The 13970-nt window shown below is 48.0% G+C and overlaps 5 protein-coding genes across 5 annotated transcripts; 1 reads left to right on the top strand and 4 right to left on the bottom strand.

Annotated features, from left to right (window-relative positions):
* Nucleotides 1-348: 348 nt before the first annotated feature.
* Nucleotides 349-2816, bottom strand: LY89DRAFT_298735 (uncharacterized protein). Its single transcript, XM_018206557.1, has 2 exons — nucleotides 571-2816; nucleotides 349-516 (listed from the first exon to the last, which is right to left on the bottom strand). Exons 1-2 carry the CDS (start codon nucleotides 2610-2612, stop codon nucleotides 366-368), a joined length of 2193 nt encoding a protein of 730 aa, XP_018076790.1. The 5' UTR covers nucleotides 2613-2816; the 3' UTR covers nucleotides 349-365.
* Nucleotides 2817-4544: 1728 nt separating this feature from the next.
* Nucleotides 4545-6548, bottom strand: LY89DRAFT_680577 (large neutral amino acids transporter small subunit 1). Its single transcript, XM_018214106.1, has 5 exons — nucleotides 6478-6548; nucleotides 5397-6381; nucleotides 5054-5349; nucleotides 4927-5006; nucleotides 4545-4868 (listed from the first exon to the last, which is right to left on the bottom strand). Exons 1-5 carry the CDS (start codon nucleotides 6501-6503, stop codon nucleotides 4591-4593), a joined length of 1665 nt encoding a protein of 554 aa, XP_018076789.1. The 5' UTR covers nucleotides 6504-6548; the 3' UTR covers nucleotides 4545-4590.
* Nucleotides 6549-6854: 306 nt separating this feature from the next.
* LY89DRAFT_575421 (glutathione synthetase ATP-binding domain-like protein) lies at nucleotides 6855-8063 on the bottom strand (the record flags this gene model as incomplete). Its single annotated transcript, XM_018208789.1, has 3 exons — nucleotides 6855-7016; nucleotides 7074-7927; nucleotides 7976-8063. 3 exons carry the CDS (start codon nucleotides 8061-8063, stop codon nucleotides 6855-6857), a joined length of 1104 nt encoding a protein of 367 aa, XP_018076788.1.
* Nucleotides 8064-8373: 310 nt separating this feature from the next.
* LY89DRAFT_298635 (endoplasmic reticulum-golgi intermediate compartment protein-like protein 3) lies at nucleotides 8374-10204 on the bottom strand. The gene is made up of 4 exons (XM_018206556.1): nucleotides 9813-10204; nucleotides 9583-9763; nucleotides 8767-9535; nucleotides 8374-8719 (listed from the first exon to the last, which is right to left on the bottom strand). Exons 1-4 carry the CDS (start codon nucleotides 10003-10005, stop codon nucleotides 8546-8548), a joined length of 1317 nt encoding a protein of 438 aa, XP_018076787.1. The 5' UTR covers nucleotides 10006-10204; the 3' UTR covers nucleotides 8374-8545.
* Nucleotides 10205-10631: 427 nt separating this feature from the next.
* LY89DRAFT_680575 (uncharacterized protein) lies at nucleotides 10632-13612 on the top strand. The gene is made up of 3 exons (XM_018214105.1): nucleotides 10632-11384; nucleotides 11555-13039; nucleotides 13089-13612. The coding sequence occupies exons 1-3, from the start codon at nucleotides 10914-10916 to the stop codon at nucleotides 13131-13133; spliced, it is 2001 nt and encodes a 666-aa protein (XP_018076786.1). The 5' UTR covers nucleotides 10632-10913; the 3' UTR covers nucleotides 13134-13612.
* The last annotated feature ends 358 nt before the right edge of the window (nucleotides 13613-13970 follow it).

Here is a 13970-nt window from a genome sequence, read left to right as displayed (position 1 = left end):
ATACCAAACCTGGGGTTGTAAAGATCTTTGAATTTGTAGAAGTGGAACAGTATCTATCCCCGACTCTTTTCGAAATCGATTCTTGGTATCAATATGAAGCTTGCTTCACGGAGCAGCCACAGAGCTATGAACAAACATGATGCAGAAAATTGAGCTCCGCTCAAACGAGTCAGAATTCTGCTCGAAGAAATCACTCAAACGTGAGTTTCAATATACCCGTCCCATCAAGAACGACCCCATACCCAGCCCAAGTATGCAAATGGCATCCACCGGATATCTCTCAATCATTACACGAAGTATGAACGCCTATCGAAACGCCATGTACAAATAATTAGTAGTCGTGAAGGCCGTTAACCTCTGCCCCATTATGAGGTGTTCTTCCTTCCGAAGAAAGTCCTATTACGGGACTTGTCTCTTTTCTTCCCTCTATCCTTTTCGGCTGATAAGCGTCCAGCTCGTGACTCGGAAGACTTCTTGGAGTTGTCTGCATCATCATTGTATTTTGATTTGTAGATCCTGATACATATGTTAGATCAGAGTACAATAGAAGGATGAGTGAAGAAGACATACCAACTATTACCAATCATGCTAATTCCTTTTGCTTCGGCTTGCCTGTAGAACTTTGCGCTTTTCATAAGATCCTTCTTGCACCCAACTCCTTGGGCATAGCAAAATCCAGCTTCAGCCAAAGCATCGGCATCTCCCCAAGAACCTGCAATCTCGAAGCATCTCAATGCAAGCACTTTATCCTGCTCAATGCCCCATCCATTCATGTGACTAACACCCAGCTCGTAAATACTAAGAGCAAACTGGGCTTTTCGTGTCTTTTGCTCTAGATAGTCGACAGCCTTTCCTTCCTTGACCAAATCTGCATCACCAGCCACTTCCAGGCTAGCACAATCGGCGGCTTTACGAAGCCAAGCCACACCTTCCCTTTGATTTGGTCGCATGCCCCATCCATGTCGGCAAGCTAAGGCATACAGCAACATTCCAGTTGGATGGTTTTGTCGCGCTGCAAGACGAAGATGATAAGTGGATTTGGTGAGAGCACCAGCTTCGTGGTACTCGATAGCTTTCTCAACGTTCTCTTCAGCTGACCAGTCTGCCGGTGCTACGGAATGCTGAGACCTTGCCTTCAATGTAGCTGATGATGCATCCGAAGCAGACACCGGCCGTTCTCGGGATGTCGGAATCGAGGTCGTGGAATGCGCAAGTCTCTCGTATATCGGTCTGCTAGGATCGAGTGAAGGTCGACCTGGATCTAATGATGGTCTGCTTGGATCATATGATGGCCTCCCAGGGTCTAAGGATGGTCGTATTTGCGTAAAATCAGGTCTGATCGAAGAGGTTGAGGGTCTAGAAGGCGGCGAAGGGGGCGCAGCGCCGTTGATAGCTTGGACATTGCTGAAAGAGATTGGCTGCTCCCATGAGAATTGCGCTTGAGGCAACCCCTCCTGAAAGATGAGAGAATTTCGTTGCAACATTTTCCCTCTTGGCAATGAAAACTTCGAGTAGACATAAGAAGGTGCTGGTGTGTTTTCGCTATTGTCTGGAAATCCCTCCGAGTGCATACTGACTGGTGTATTTGCTGTGTCATCAGCAAGAATGAATGAAGGTTGACTGTCAGAGGATGCCTGCCGTGACGGAGCCTCTACGGGTAGTCCATTCATGCTTGCGCGACTTATCGGCCGTGAGAAGTTGAACGCTGGTCGAGGAAGTCTTGTACCACCAACGGAAATTTCCGAGCTTATGGATGGCGATCTCGTGGAGTACAAGGTCGGCGAGATTGGAGAATTTGAGAAACCACTTCCTGTAGATAATTTTCGATGCGGGGAAATGGCAGGTGGATTCAAAGAATTGAAGTCATCGTCTGAGCTTTCCATAGACATGGATCTGGGACTGGATGTCCGTTGACTGAATGGTGACCGTGGAGGAGCTAGAGCTCTTGAATCATAGCCACTGATCCCTAACGAGCCATCGTAATCTCTTCTAAGCGGTGGCCCTCTTTGTCGCATGGAGTCATTGCTTGGGCGGGGTTGAACGTGCGATGGCGAATTTCCTGTCCGTAGTGATCTGTTGTCCAAAGATGGTGGTGATTGTTCCCTTCTTGCGCCAAAGCTTCCCCTATCGTCATCAGGACTCGGTGGTCTCCTACCTCGGAAATCTTCTTCGTCCAATGCATCTAGACGAGGTGTAGGTATGGGAGGTGCCATATCCTTCACACCGCTCACCGTGGGATATACGGATATTGGCCGGTTTCCTGGTGTTTCTACCTCAGTCTTTATGCCAGATGGCGGGGACGTTGGAGACAGTGGAGACTTCCCATCAGCAGATATCGACCGAAAGTATCCAGGTCTGCTTTGGTTCAAAGAACTCGCTATGGTCAAGGGCGGCAGTCGACTGACTCGTCGTCCTCCATTATTACACTCCTCCAGTTGCTTCGCAAGTAGTCTGCTCTGAGCAGCAAAGGCATCGAGGGGCGATAATTCGGGTGGTATCTCTCCTGCCACATGTAATCGAGGTGATGGCAGCCCCCTCGGAGAGGGCATACCGGTCCCAAAGGGTCCATGGGATTGTGATCGTAGATCAATAAAGTTCGGTCGAGCGGTCATTGTATCGAAGGCCGCCAGCGACGGAATCAACCCAAAACAATCCCACCAACAGTCCTTATGATTTCCTCTACAAAGTAAAGGTGTCGGCAATCGGATGATATGTTTATGATCTGAAGTTGAGAAGAAACTTGGTGAAAAGGAAAAGTTGCGGGTCCCAATGCTTGGACGTTGTGGCTGCAGGAAGAATTGAGAGTGTTGATGCGCCGACGTTTGAGGTCAAATCGATGGGTCGGCTGTGTACGAACAGAAGGAATGGAAAAGGATCGTAGCAAGTTATTCGTGGATTGCTGTTCAAAGAGTGGCGAAGTTTGAGTGGCGACGGCCGTGAGGTCGCAATGCGACGTCTTCGAATGAGGTCAAAAGGAGTGAATGGGGTGGGTTTGGGAGAAAGTGAAATGTGGTTGACATATGAGGGACGGAAGCTGGGGATGCCATGCAACAACGAGGTTCTCGTTTCGCCGACCTTCACGGCTGTGTTTGAGAATTCCGGTTTCTCACCCTCGCAGCAACAGCAACGGCAAGCGATGCAGATTGGACGTGGATGGCAGCAGGTTCTGTTTTTGTTTCGCCGGCAGTGAGATGAGGAGAGGAAGAAGAATTGTGATTACGGAAGGGCAGGGCACGATGGGGAAATTTGGCCTTGGCCAAGAAATCGAATAATGAACCATCACGAGAGTCGCAGCGGTCGACCAACGGGGCAACTGAAACGAAACTCTTTTGCTAAGATCTTAAAAGACTCCTAAAATAATCTGCTGCGCTGCCGTGCGGTGAGACGATTGGCTGCATCTCCTGAAGAAAGATGGGGTTGAGGATGCTTCTTCCGCCAGGGGCAACGCAAGGGTGCCATCGACCGAGCACTACCTCCAAAAGCATTCTAGTGTTCTCCGCCTTTCAGGGGGGCAACAGACAGGAGAACAGGAGATTGGAAAACATTATTATTACAGGAAATCATGCAACAACCACTGTTCGTGCAACCGGCTCATGTTGTTATGATCAAGGAAGAAGCAGTCGCACAGCGGCATATTGCTCTCGAAGCATAGGGAGTCGGGACCACGGCCAACCTGTTTTGGGAAGAGATTTGGCCACTCTTCATCCGTTCGCCTTTCCTCCAGACGATCATCATCACGCATTTCTTGGCGGTGCCTATCGAAAGCTATCGTCGATGCCGCCGTCGTTGGACCCTTCAATTTTTAGTGCCTCGGAATACGAGCCTATATGCCCTAATTCATCGACCGTTACCGAACTTGCAGTTCCTCTAGAGTTCCAGAACTGCATCCAATATCTTGAGCTGCACCTGAGCCTCATCGTCCTCGTATTCTTCTCCTATTCCACTTTTGCGAATGGTGGCTTGAAATGTCCTGTACGGACGAGTGTCGTAACTCGGCAACTATGCACTGTGATGGCAAATCTGGGGTTTTCGTTGCCAGCTAATTTGACAAGCCTAGCCAATCAAGTCGTTGTTGAGACCGAGACATGTTCAGCTCCGAGTACAAGCGTCCGGATTCTCACAAGCCTCTTTTGCGCTTCACCAGAGGCGCACGACTTTCCTCAATTGATCAAGCGATTTGGTAATCTTTCCACTCAAAGCGTCGATTGGGAAGTTTCCTAAAATCGATTTTGGTATGTCAGCTATCGGGACGCATGCAGAGCGATTCCTCATCACTAATGCAGTATCTGGTCAGACTCGAAGTCTGATGTCAGTCGTACACCCTCAAATTTTTGAGATGCACAAAGAAAGAATGATGCTAAGCTCTCTTCCGATGCTGTGCAGAGGGCCTGCGCAAAAGATAGATTCATAAGCAATAAACAAATGCATATCTATCCTTCCACTTCGAGCTGCGACTCAGCCTACAGGCAGTGCGAATGTCTCAGCTTGCCATCATGCTCCAACGTACGTATCATCTTTCCTTTAGCATTTACTGAATTAAGGCACTCGTGGAAGAAGGATCTATTGCATTCATAGTATTCCTGATGCTTTTCATAATATAGGCACAGCATGCAATTCCATATCCCCTCTCTGACCAGGGCCAATGATATATCTTCTAAGTCCCAACCCAGCCAAATTGAACACCAGTAACGCCAACCCCTGTAACGGATCCGTGATGACCCCTCGCAGCACAATGAAAGCGCTGCAAACACAGAAGATTACTGGATTTATGGTCCACGTCCTCGGAATTGGTTCTCCGTTTTCTGGCTGTCGACGAAGGATAAACAGTCCAAGAACAGCGAACAAGAGGAAGACGTATTCAGCGATACCTTGTGGTTCATGCTGTTAGCGAGGTTATGGAGATACGAGGTACAAAGGGAGTCATACCTATGAACGTCAAGAGGAAGCTGAAGGTGCCAAATATGATATAGACTGAAGAGAGTAGAGCATTGAAAAACAGCGCATATCTACCAATTATTAGATGTCTCACTCCAAGTTGGGACTAGAAACTCACACTGGCACCTTATGATCCCATCTCAGCGTCTCTGTCTTTTGAACCAACATCATCACGCTAGAGATAACCGGCTTCGGCCACCCTCGAAAGTAATTCCGGTAATGGAATGACTCTTCTTCCTTAGTTTCGTGCTCTGGGTCTCCGAAGAAACTCGGGACGTACTGTCGTTCACTTGCCGAGACGATGAGCTTTCCCAAAGCAAAGATGCTCGAGTTAAGAGCTCCTAGACAGGATATGGCAACTAGGAGGGAATATCCTATGCCACCAAGAGTTCCAAATACTTGGATACCAAAAGTCTAAGCCCTCTTAGTCCACGCATATTTGAAAGGGAAGAACAGCTTACCACAGCGACAGCCTTTCTTTCTCGAAGTGCGTCCATAGGAACAACAATGTAAAGTCCAACATTGGCAAGAATGAAGCCAACCATCACAATAACCATAGCTGAGTTGATCACTCGAGGCAAGTCCCTCATCGGGTTCTTCATATCGCCAGCCACATAATTCGCAGTTTCCCATCCACCATAGGTAAACAGAGCTCCAAACATAGCCGTCGTATATTCTCCCACCAAAACCCAAAGCGACGGGTGGTCATTCTCTTCGGCCACCTTGTCCGGAACCCACTCAAGCAAATCATTCCCCTTCCCCGAAACTCCAATAGCCAACCCAATCACCACAATAGAGAAAAGTCCCACGACCTTCAACAAGAAGAACCCATTCGCAGCACTAGCCCCAGTATTGGTTCCCCAGCAATTGACCGCAGTAATAGCCAAAGCCCCCAAAAGCGCAACCAACTTATTCAACCACTCATTCCTCCACGATTCCGGCAAGATAATGCTGTTTAGATGCTCAGCAAAGATCCCCGAGATGATGGCCACCGAGCAAGGTTTCCCAATAACGATATAGCCAAAACTAAACATAAACCCATAAGCATCGCCATAGCATCTCCTCAGATATTCCTGTACGCCTCCATTATGCGGTATCCGTCTGCCCAGCTCAATGAACGAAGCTGCGCCCGTCCAGACCAGTATCCCGGCTACGATCCAGACGGATATGCCGAGGAGGGGCGAGGAGACATGTTTGCTGATCTCTGAAGGGGTGGAGAATATGCCGGAGCCGATTTGGAGGGAGACGACTATCGCGACGCAGTTTAGGTATGTGAGACTTCCTTTTCTAGGGTCTTTGACTTCTTCGATATCGATTTCATGTTCAGAGATCGAGGATGAGCGTCGAGATTGTGTAGAAGGAGAGCGTTGGAGAAGTCGATCGTGAGATTCGTCCAGGTCGAGTTGTATGGTTGTAGTGCTCGCTGAAGCGGCCGCTTTCAGGGTGCTGGACGCCATTACGTTTAGTTACTGAATCCCCGGAGTTTCGCTTTTTGGAGGAGGGTTCTTTAGGTGTTAGATAGCTTGAGTGAAATAGACTAACCTGTTTAAGGGCGCATCTTCAGACATTTGGATCCAGATCTTTGGGAGGGAGGAATGAGGACACCATTGTCGTGGGCTTATCGTGAGACTCCCGGTTTGTATTTCTGGACGCGTATCACAACATCCTGGTCAATTGAGCTCTTTGTCAGTATGGCTTCGGGGGATCTTCCCGCTGTGGCTGAGACCTTTATTTCTCGCAACGGTTTGATGTTATCAGTCAACAATTCTAGAGGTTCTTCCAATTAAGTGTCCAATCTCACTCTGAATTACAGTACTCTGTTCTCATTTTTATACCTAGTCTTACCCAAACTTATGACTTCTTGTCTCAAATCAAACCAGCTCACCATAAAAGCGTTGCACTTCTCTAACCAAGCATGTTCATTTACTCAAAGGTCTTATATCTCGCAACTGGCGTAACGTACAAGCACTACTCAGCATCTCTCGCAATAATCTCGAATAGTCCCATCCAATAGCCTCAGCAGCCATACCAGTCAAACTCGCCTGGTTTTCTCTTCCAGGTCGTCCTGGTCCTGTCATATTCTAGCAACAAAATCAGCACTTTGACATTTCCATTTCTTACAGAACATTGATACTTACCGGTTTCATATTAGCATCAAACAAAGCAAATTTTTCTCCTTTCCCCTTCCCAAACCTCCTAACATCAACCCTAATCGGTGCCGTGACTCTCAACAGCCTCGCTACATCCACACATTCCTTTACTACCTCCCCATACCTCTCATCTTTCCCCATCTCTTCTTGACTCACAACCCTTGAATTCGCAGTCACAGCTACAACGCCATTATACGGCGCAATCCCCTTGTCGTGGTTGAATCTTGTGACAATCGGTAATGCCCAGTAATCCTCATGTAAAGACGAAGGCGGCATAACCGTAACGGTACATTCCTCGCCTGAGAGATACTGCTCTAGCATTATGGTTGAGGAATCTTTGAATAAGGAGGTGATGTGAGTTGTCAGTTCAGAAAGGGTATAGCAAAGCTTAACACCCGAGCTTCCGCGCCCACGGATCGGTTTTCCTACGATTGGATATGGCAAATCTAGTTCTTGAAGCTTTTTGTTGAGATTCAGAGATGGAGAAGAGGTCAGTGTCCATGATTGCGGCAGAGTGAAACCTTTGGAACGAAGCAGATTGTTAACGTATTCTTTATCATCGTAAAGCTGGACTAGGTTCGGTGGCTGGCCTATGACTCGGACATGGTCTTGATACTCGTCGAATTCTGACATGGTTTGGAGGGGATGAGAGGAGAACAGGATCGTGTTTGCCCAGATGTGGGTTGCTCCTGATTGCAAAGCTGACAGGATTCCGGATGGAGTGTCTGGAAATGTCCATCCTGATGAAGAGCTAGGATCTGGTGATGGGCCAGGGGTCAGGATCTTGATATTGGGGAGTGTTTGGAGAGCGTAAGCTATGTCTGCTCCTGAATCCTGATAACCTGTGAGAGCTGAGAAGATTTGTTACTATGATTGTTGGATGAAAATACCTCCAGGTTTCATAGGCTTGAGGACACCGTTGATGATGGGAGGTTCAATAGCCTGATGAAGTACGGAGATTCGAATATTCGAAGACATTGGTCGAGAGTTGCATCTGAACGTTGAACGGCAAGTCTGATTGTTATTACTGCAAGTGATTGGTAAACTTGCTCGCCTAGAGAAGCTAGTGAGAGCGAAGCGACTAGAAAAGGGGCTGATCAAGAACATGAAGTACTGTTGTATGTATGTGATTGAGAGAATCCAAAGTGTGTCCAGTAGGAGAGCCACTATTCACTATGCGATGCTAATACAATGTTGATAGTGAATGTCTCCAACTAAGAATTAACATTCGAGGAGAGTTAGTCTTAGATGTAGAAGATACCTAGGTACTCCTGATATCCGGTTTTGGAAGATGCGGATGCATCCGATTGCTGGAAGAAAGCATCACATGATTCAAAGTCAAATTGACCACTCACTCAGTCACATTTGCAAGCAATCCATCATGTGCAGGGAAATTTTATATTCAAAGCCAACCTCTGAACTCCGTTCCATGCCAAAATCCTGATAAAAAATTCGACCCCTCACATATTCTTCGATTGCAATTTTTTGAGACGCGTGGTTCCTTCATATAATCCGCGATCCAATGCTGCCGCAACTGTCAAAGTACCTCCAATGATGGCACAAAGTCCAGTCAAGAAACCGGTGAAGCTCTTTGATCGTTCCTCCCTGTTAATAACCTTCATTGGTGAGATGTCCTGAGAATGATTAGCTTGAGCTCATCCTCACAGGTATATATACTTACATATGAGAAGAACACTCCTGGAATACCACCACGAGCATGGAGCTTCTCCTTGTGACCTTCAGCAGCATCGTCGCCACCGCTGAGACTTCTACGATGACTTGTAACTGAGTATTGATGCGTCTCAACGCTTCCGTCGTCTTGATGACCATATGATCCAATGCCAACTTCAGGTCCTGAGTTTGTGCCATATGCGTTCTTCTCCCATCCCAATGGAAGATAGGAAGTGGATACAACCTTGACGAAGTACATGAAGTTGTAAGCTGGGTCTGCTGTGATTTGCTCGGTATTGTCCAAAGGATTAATGTGGTGGTTCGTCCATGGTAGCTGCTTGCTACCAAGCTTCTTCACAACGTCGTCGGGGAGCTGTGGACCGAAACGAAGAGAATGGATTTCGTGTGTGAATACATGGCCACCTGGTACTGGGGTGTCGAAGTAGTTGTTCAGGTCGTGGACGTGCATATTGCCATTGCTGAAACTCCTTCCAGGAGCAATGTGGAAGTTACCCACTACCTTGTTGACTCGAAGGCCGCCCTCTATTCGGCATCCTTCCTTTCTCTGGGAATCCAGTCTTTCTCCGTAATGTTCACGCTCACACTGTTCTACACCCTCTCCTCTGCCAAACGCCCAGGATACACTGGCATATGCTTCTCTAACTTCATCGCACGTATTACAACAGCCAGCCTTTTGTGCGTTCGGGGGAGGGTTTGCGCCATAACAGCCGCCGCAGTAATCGGGGTCTAAATGAGTGGCTTCGTCAGAAGCAGAGTGCCTTGAAGCAGTTAGTATCTAGTTATACTGCAATTGTCGAATACCTACAAGTCCAAAGACCTCACATCAATGACAGTACCACCCTCCTCTTGTGGCGAAAGTCTGACCTTATTGACACCGTGCATGACACCGGTCTGCTGCTCTCCAGACACATCCATAACATCGAGGGTCAATAGTTCGCAAGGGATTTTTGGAAAGGTAATGTTCAGATGTATTTCCATCTTTTCGCCTGTAACAGGGTTCAGCAGATGTTCTACCGCAATAGAGAGTATTCCTACTTCTTCCTTTATCCACAATCAACTCTGGGTGCACCACTATCCGTCGGTACTCTGCCCATTCTCCCCAAGCAAGCCATAGAACAATAAGCAATGAAGCTATCGTAACAACTCCACCAGAGGTCGTGCGGACCCGGGCTTCGTCGACAGTCTTCGTGAAGGCATCGAGCCTCGTAAATCTCGATTTCGCAGGCATTTTGCTGAGCAATCGTAGTATGCACGGTGCCGTAGATTATTGTTAAGTCGCGGGACCTGAGCCTTGCGGCAGTGATTGAAATAGCTTTTTAAAGATGCATAAATCAGGAGGAATTCAGGTCAATTGGCTCGAACATGAAGAGAATGAATGAAAATTGCGAAAAGGTCAGAGAAACTCTTTGCGACGAGGAAGAGTTCTGCTATCTGGTGTGTGAGGATAATTAATTCTCTTGAGGACAGCTTTCAATGATGCTGCTAGGGCCCCTGCCGGTCGAGACGCGAATCAGAATCACGCTGCAGGCACACCCGAGCGAGTCCCTCAAATGGGGCTCCTGCTCCAGCCTTGAGTTTCAAGAATTAAGTACCTAGGTATTTCGTGATGTCCACAAAAGGAGATTGATGATAGTAATAACACACAGCCAATGCAGCCAATTCTGTGTCATTCATTGCATATTGTTTGGCACATTCGTAAGGCACCAGCAATTGCACTCACACAATTGGATGCGAGCTAGAGTCACGTGGCAAAAAAAATAGCCCGAAACGCCCCACATTGAGTCATAGGCGAATGAAGTTTTAGCATTGTCAGTCAGCCTCGCCGGTTCTTGCAAGAACCTACGTCTTTGTTCGTCCTCTTCTTCCTGCCTCTACCTCCGCCATCTTTGCGCTTCCTTTCCACAACAACCACCACGACGCAAAATCTACACTCCCTTGTTCTCTTCGATTCCGAATCTTCTTTGTTCATTCAAGACAACTCGCGACCACACTTTTCTTCAACATCGCCCGCATATCTCCGATACATGCACCATCATCTTTGAATGATCTGATCGCAACCACCTACCCCGCCGAGCCCGGATCTCGACACACAAATTCCACCGACACATCTCATCCAAAGATCGCAAGCACTACGAAATGCTTCAAGGCGCGCCGCCGCGAGGCCCCCGGGGCGCATCCACCACCACCCGAGGCAGAGGCCGTGGAGGCATTCAAAAGCGTCGCGCAGATGGTCCAGTTCGTGTCGATAGGGATGGCGACTTGGTCATGGACGCAGAAGCAGCTGGCGCCAAGCGTAAGCCTGGAAAGGGCAGGATGGAGCGGTCGCCCGTCCCAACTGGAAGTGGACGAACAAGCGGTGGTCGTCCTCGTGGAGGCGCTGGTATGCACAAGGCTCAAGCTGCGATCTTGCGTGGCATGGGAGCTCAACAGGCCAATGTTCTGGAGTCACGAATCGGGACCACTGGAAACACCCTAGAAATCTCGGGACTTGGTTCGAGCAAGGCTGCTGCCAATCCCGATGGCGGAGTAGAGGCCCTCTTAGCATTTCTGGAACGCAAGGCCAGCGGATTGGACGACACGTTAAACAGGACTGTGAAGATCAAGAAGGTATGTCATGTGCTTTGATCGTGGGATCATGGAGTTTCGCACCGTCGCCGTCTCATCATACTCGTGTTCTTACACCACCAACACCGAGTCGAGGATCGTCAGACATTCCCCGCTTATACCGTGATCCGCGATCGATTTCAAGGTAATATACCTTGCTAACGTCAAAATAGTCCCTAAAGAAAGGTGACAAGGTCATAATCACAGCCAGTCCCCAGGATATCATGGAAATTCAGAAGCTTGATGGATTTCAATTCGCCGGAACAATTCTATCTATCAAAGCCAGTACACCAATCCCCTCAAGAAGTGCCTCAGAAGAGAAGAAGCAGGAGGAATCGCCCCAAACGACCGACGTCAAGGCAAAGTTTAGGGCAGTGCTTGAAGGAAGATACAATCCTCAACTCAAGCTCTGGAATCTATCAGCCCTTGCGATAGATCCTGGCTTGGTCTCAATGGGTCTGTTCGATGGAAGTACAAACACATCAAAAGTATTTCCGGCTTTGATGGCAGTTTGCAACTCGATCTTCCCCACCAGAGCTGCGAAGAAGGAAGCTGTTGTTAGCGTTACCCTTGCCGACAACAACCTTAGCAACGTCGGAGACGTCAATGCTTTGGCCCAGACCTTCCCAGACCTCAAGAACCTCGACCTCTCCAGAAACAATCTCGTCGACATAAAGTCGCTCGACGGTTGGCGCTACAAATTCAAGCATCTCGAGAACCTCGTCCTAACCGGTAATCCGATCGAGGCTCAGCTTTCTGAATTGAAGGACGAATTTCTTAAGCGATACCCAGACTTGTCCATGCTGAACAACGTTCTGGTCAGATCTCCCGCTGAAATTGCTGCTATGAAAGCAGCTGCGGAAGCCGCGCAATCGCCAATTCCAATTGCTCCTCCCGAATTCAGAGATGTTGGTCAAGTTGGAGAGAACTTCATCAGACAATTCTTGGCATTGTACGACACAGATCGAATGGCCCTCCTTACACAGTTCTACGATTCTCGAACATCCTATTCTTTGGCCATCAACATGAGCGCACCTCGAAGCCACACTAACAGCAAGCCCATCCCACCGTGGGCCGAGTATATCAAACACTCCCGAAATATGATCAAGATCACCCACGCACCGGCCCGCATGAATCGACAATACAAGGGAGTCGACGCAATCAAGAACGTTTGGGCTTCCTTACCTGCGACTCGCCACCCAGACCTTCAAACTCAGACCGACAAATATATCATTGAATGCCGTCCTACACAAGGTCTTCCTGATCCATCTGGTCAGAGTGCTCGTGGAGTTGATGGTCTCATCATCACCATTCACGGCGAGTTCGAAGAGCCAAACACAGCAGAAAAGGGTTCTCGCAGCTTCTCCCGCAGCTTCGTCCTTGGCCCTGGCGCTCCTGGCATTCAACCCATCCGAGTCATCAGCGATATGCTCCTTCTCCGAGCCTGGGCCCCCCTCGCTCAGCCTAAACCCCATGCCATGATGCCAACCCCACCTCAAGAACCAGCCCAAATGGCCACGCCAGAACAACAGCAACAAGAGGCAATGGCTATGCAATTGATGGAGAAGACAGGCATGACTCTTCAATATGCGGGCTTGTGCTTGGTTGAGACAGGATGGAATTTGGAGAATGCTTACGTTGCATTTATGACGAACAAGGTAGGTTCTACCCATCACTTAAATTCGGATTTTCATTAACGCAAAACAGGACAAGCTACCACCTGATGCATTCCTTGCCAACGTGGCACTTTGAGCTTGGACACGAGTACGTCAGAATAGATGAAGGGCAATGGAAGACTATCAGACTGGAGGATTGCACAATTTTCATATCTCATTTCCTTGCTTTTCCGCAATGCTCTGGTCTTCTTCACGGCCGTGCGAGCGAGAATTGAAAATCGAATACACATCAAAATGCGACACAATCGGAGGAGCATTGAACAACACTCAAGAGCAGACACATAAAACACATACATAGCTTGTGCTTTGCTCTCGAGCATCTGGAATTTTACAGCATGCAAGCGTGGAGTTTGGGATGGGTTTTTTTCATTGAGTCGAAGCAATGCATATCGAGGGGCGGCATACAAATCAAATGGAATGGAATGGATGGGGAGGGAGTATTGGCGGATAGACTGGGGAAATGAAGGATGGTGGATAGAGAGGTGCAGTCGATCCGTTGGTTTACATAGTGTTTGAGAAGACTGAGATATGCCATCTGGGAGGAAGGAATCAAAGAATGAATCTTTCCGCCCACACACTAAATTTTAATTTCGTGGATAATGATGATTGTGACTGTGACATCGCTGCTACAAATGCACCTACGAATTATGGTTTGTCATGCAGTCAACACTCCAAATAAAGCTTCACTGGATTCACTCATCAAACCACGTCTGGGCAGCCATAAGAGCACATTTTGTACATTCAAGTTAGCTTTCATTGACTCCTCACGTCAAATCACAGCTGTAGAAAGAACACATGACCTAGAAGAAGCAGGTATCAATTCCCTATTTTCTGCCTTGGTATATCCCCACAACAAAAACAAATAGACCTAAATTGGTACAGTGTTCTTCCATCCATTCCATGCAATGCATGC

Source organism: Mollisia scopiformis (assembly GCF_001500285.1).
Source record: "Mollisia scopiformis unplaced genomic scaffold LY89scaffold_3, whole genome shotgun sequence".
Taxonomy (NCBI): domain Eukaryota; kingdom Fungi; phylum Ascomycota; class Leotiomycetes; order Helotiales; family Mollisiaceae; genus Mollisia; species Mollisia scopiformis.
Note: the sequence above shows the minus strand (reverse complement) of the source record. Positions and strands in the feature narration are given on the sequence as shown.

What these genes read in the sequence shown, in the direction of transcription:
- LY89DRAFT_680577 (XM_018214106.1), bottom strand. Translation starts at nt 6,503, where the DNA reads ATGTCTGAAGATGCGCCCTTAAACAG. An exon ending in GAAGATGCGCCCTTAAACAG is followed by an intron (nt 6,382 to 6,477) that starts GTTAGTCTATTT and finishes AATGGCGTCCAG; the next exon opens with CACCCTGAAAGCGGCCGCTT. An exon ending in TGGGATCATAAGGTGCCAGT is followed by an intron (nt 5,007 to 5,053) that starts GTGAGTTTCTAG and finishes AATAATTGGTAG; the next exon opens with ATATGCGCTGTTTTTCAATG.
- LY89DRAFT_680575 (XM_018214105.1), top strand. Translation starts at nt 10,914, where the DNA reads ATGCTTCAAGGCGCGCCGCCGCGAGGCCCCCGGGGCGCATCCACCACC. An exon ending in GGACTGTGAAGATCAAGAAG is followed by an intron (nt 11,385 to 11,554) that starts GTATGTCATGTG and finishes ACGTCAAAATAG; the next exon opens with TCCCTAAAGAAAGGTGACAA. An exon ending in TTGCATTTATGACGAACAAG is followed by an intron (nt 13,040 to 13,088) that starts GTAGGTTCTACC and finishes AACGCAAAACAG; the next exon opens with GACAAGCTACCACCTGATGC.
- LY89DRAFT_298735 (XM_018206557.1), bottom strand. Translation starts at nt 2,612, where the DNA reads ATGACCGCTCGACCGAACTTTATTGATCTACGATCACAATCCCATGGA. An exon ending in AGCATGATTGGTAATAGTTG is followed by an intron (nt 517 to 570) that starts GTATGTCTTCTT and finishes CATATGTATCAG; the next exon opens with GATCTACAAATCAAAATACA.
- LY89DRAFT_298635 (XM_018206556.1), bottom strand. Translation starts at nt 10,005, where the DNA reads ATGCCTGCGAAATCGAGATTTACGAGGCTCGATGCCTTCACGAAGACT. An exon ending in GATTGTGGATAAAGGAAGAA is followed by an intron (nt 9,764 to 9,812) that starts GTAGGAATACTC and finishes ACCCTGTTACAG; the next exon opens with GCGAAAAGATGGAAATACAT. An exon ending in GATGTGAGGTCTTTGGACTT is followed by an intron (nt 9,536 to 9,582) that starts GTAGGTATTCGA and finishes AACTGCTTCAAG; the next exon opens with GCACTCTGCTTCTGACGAAG.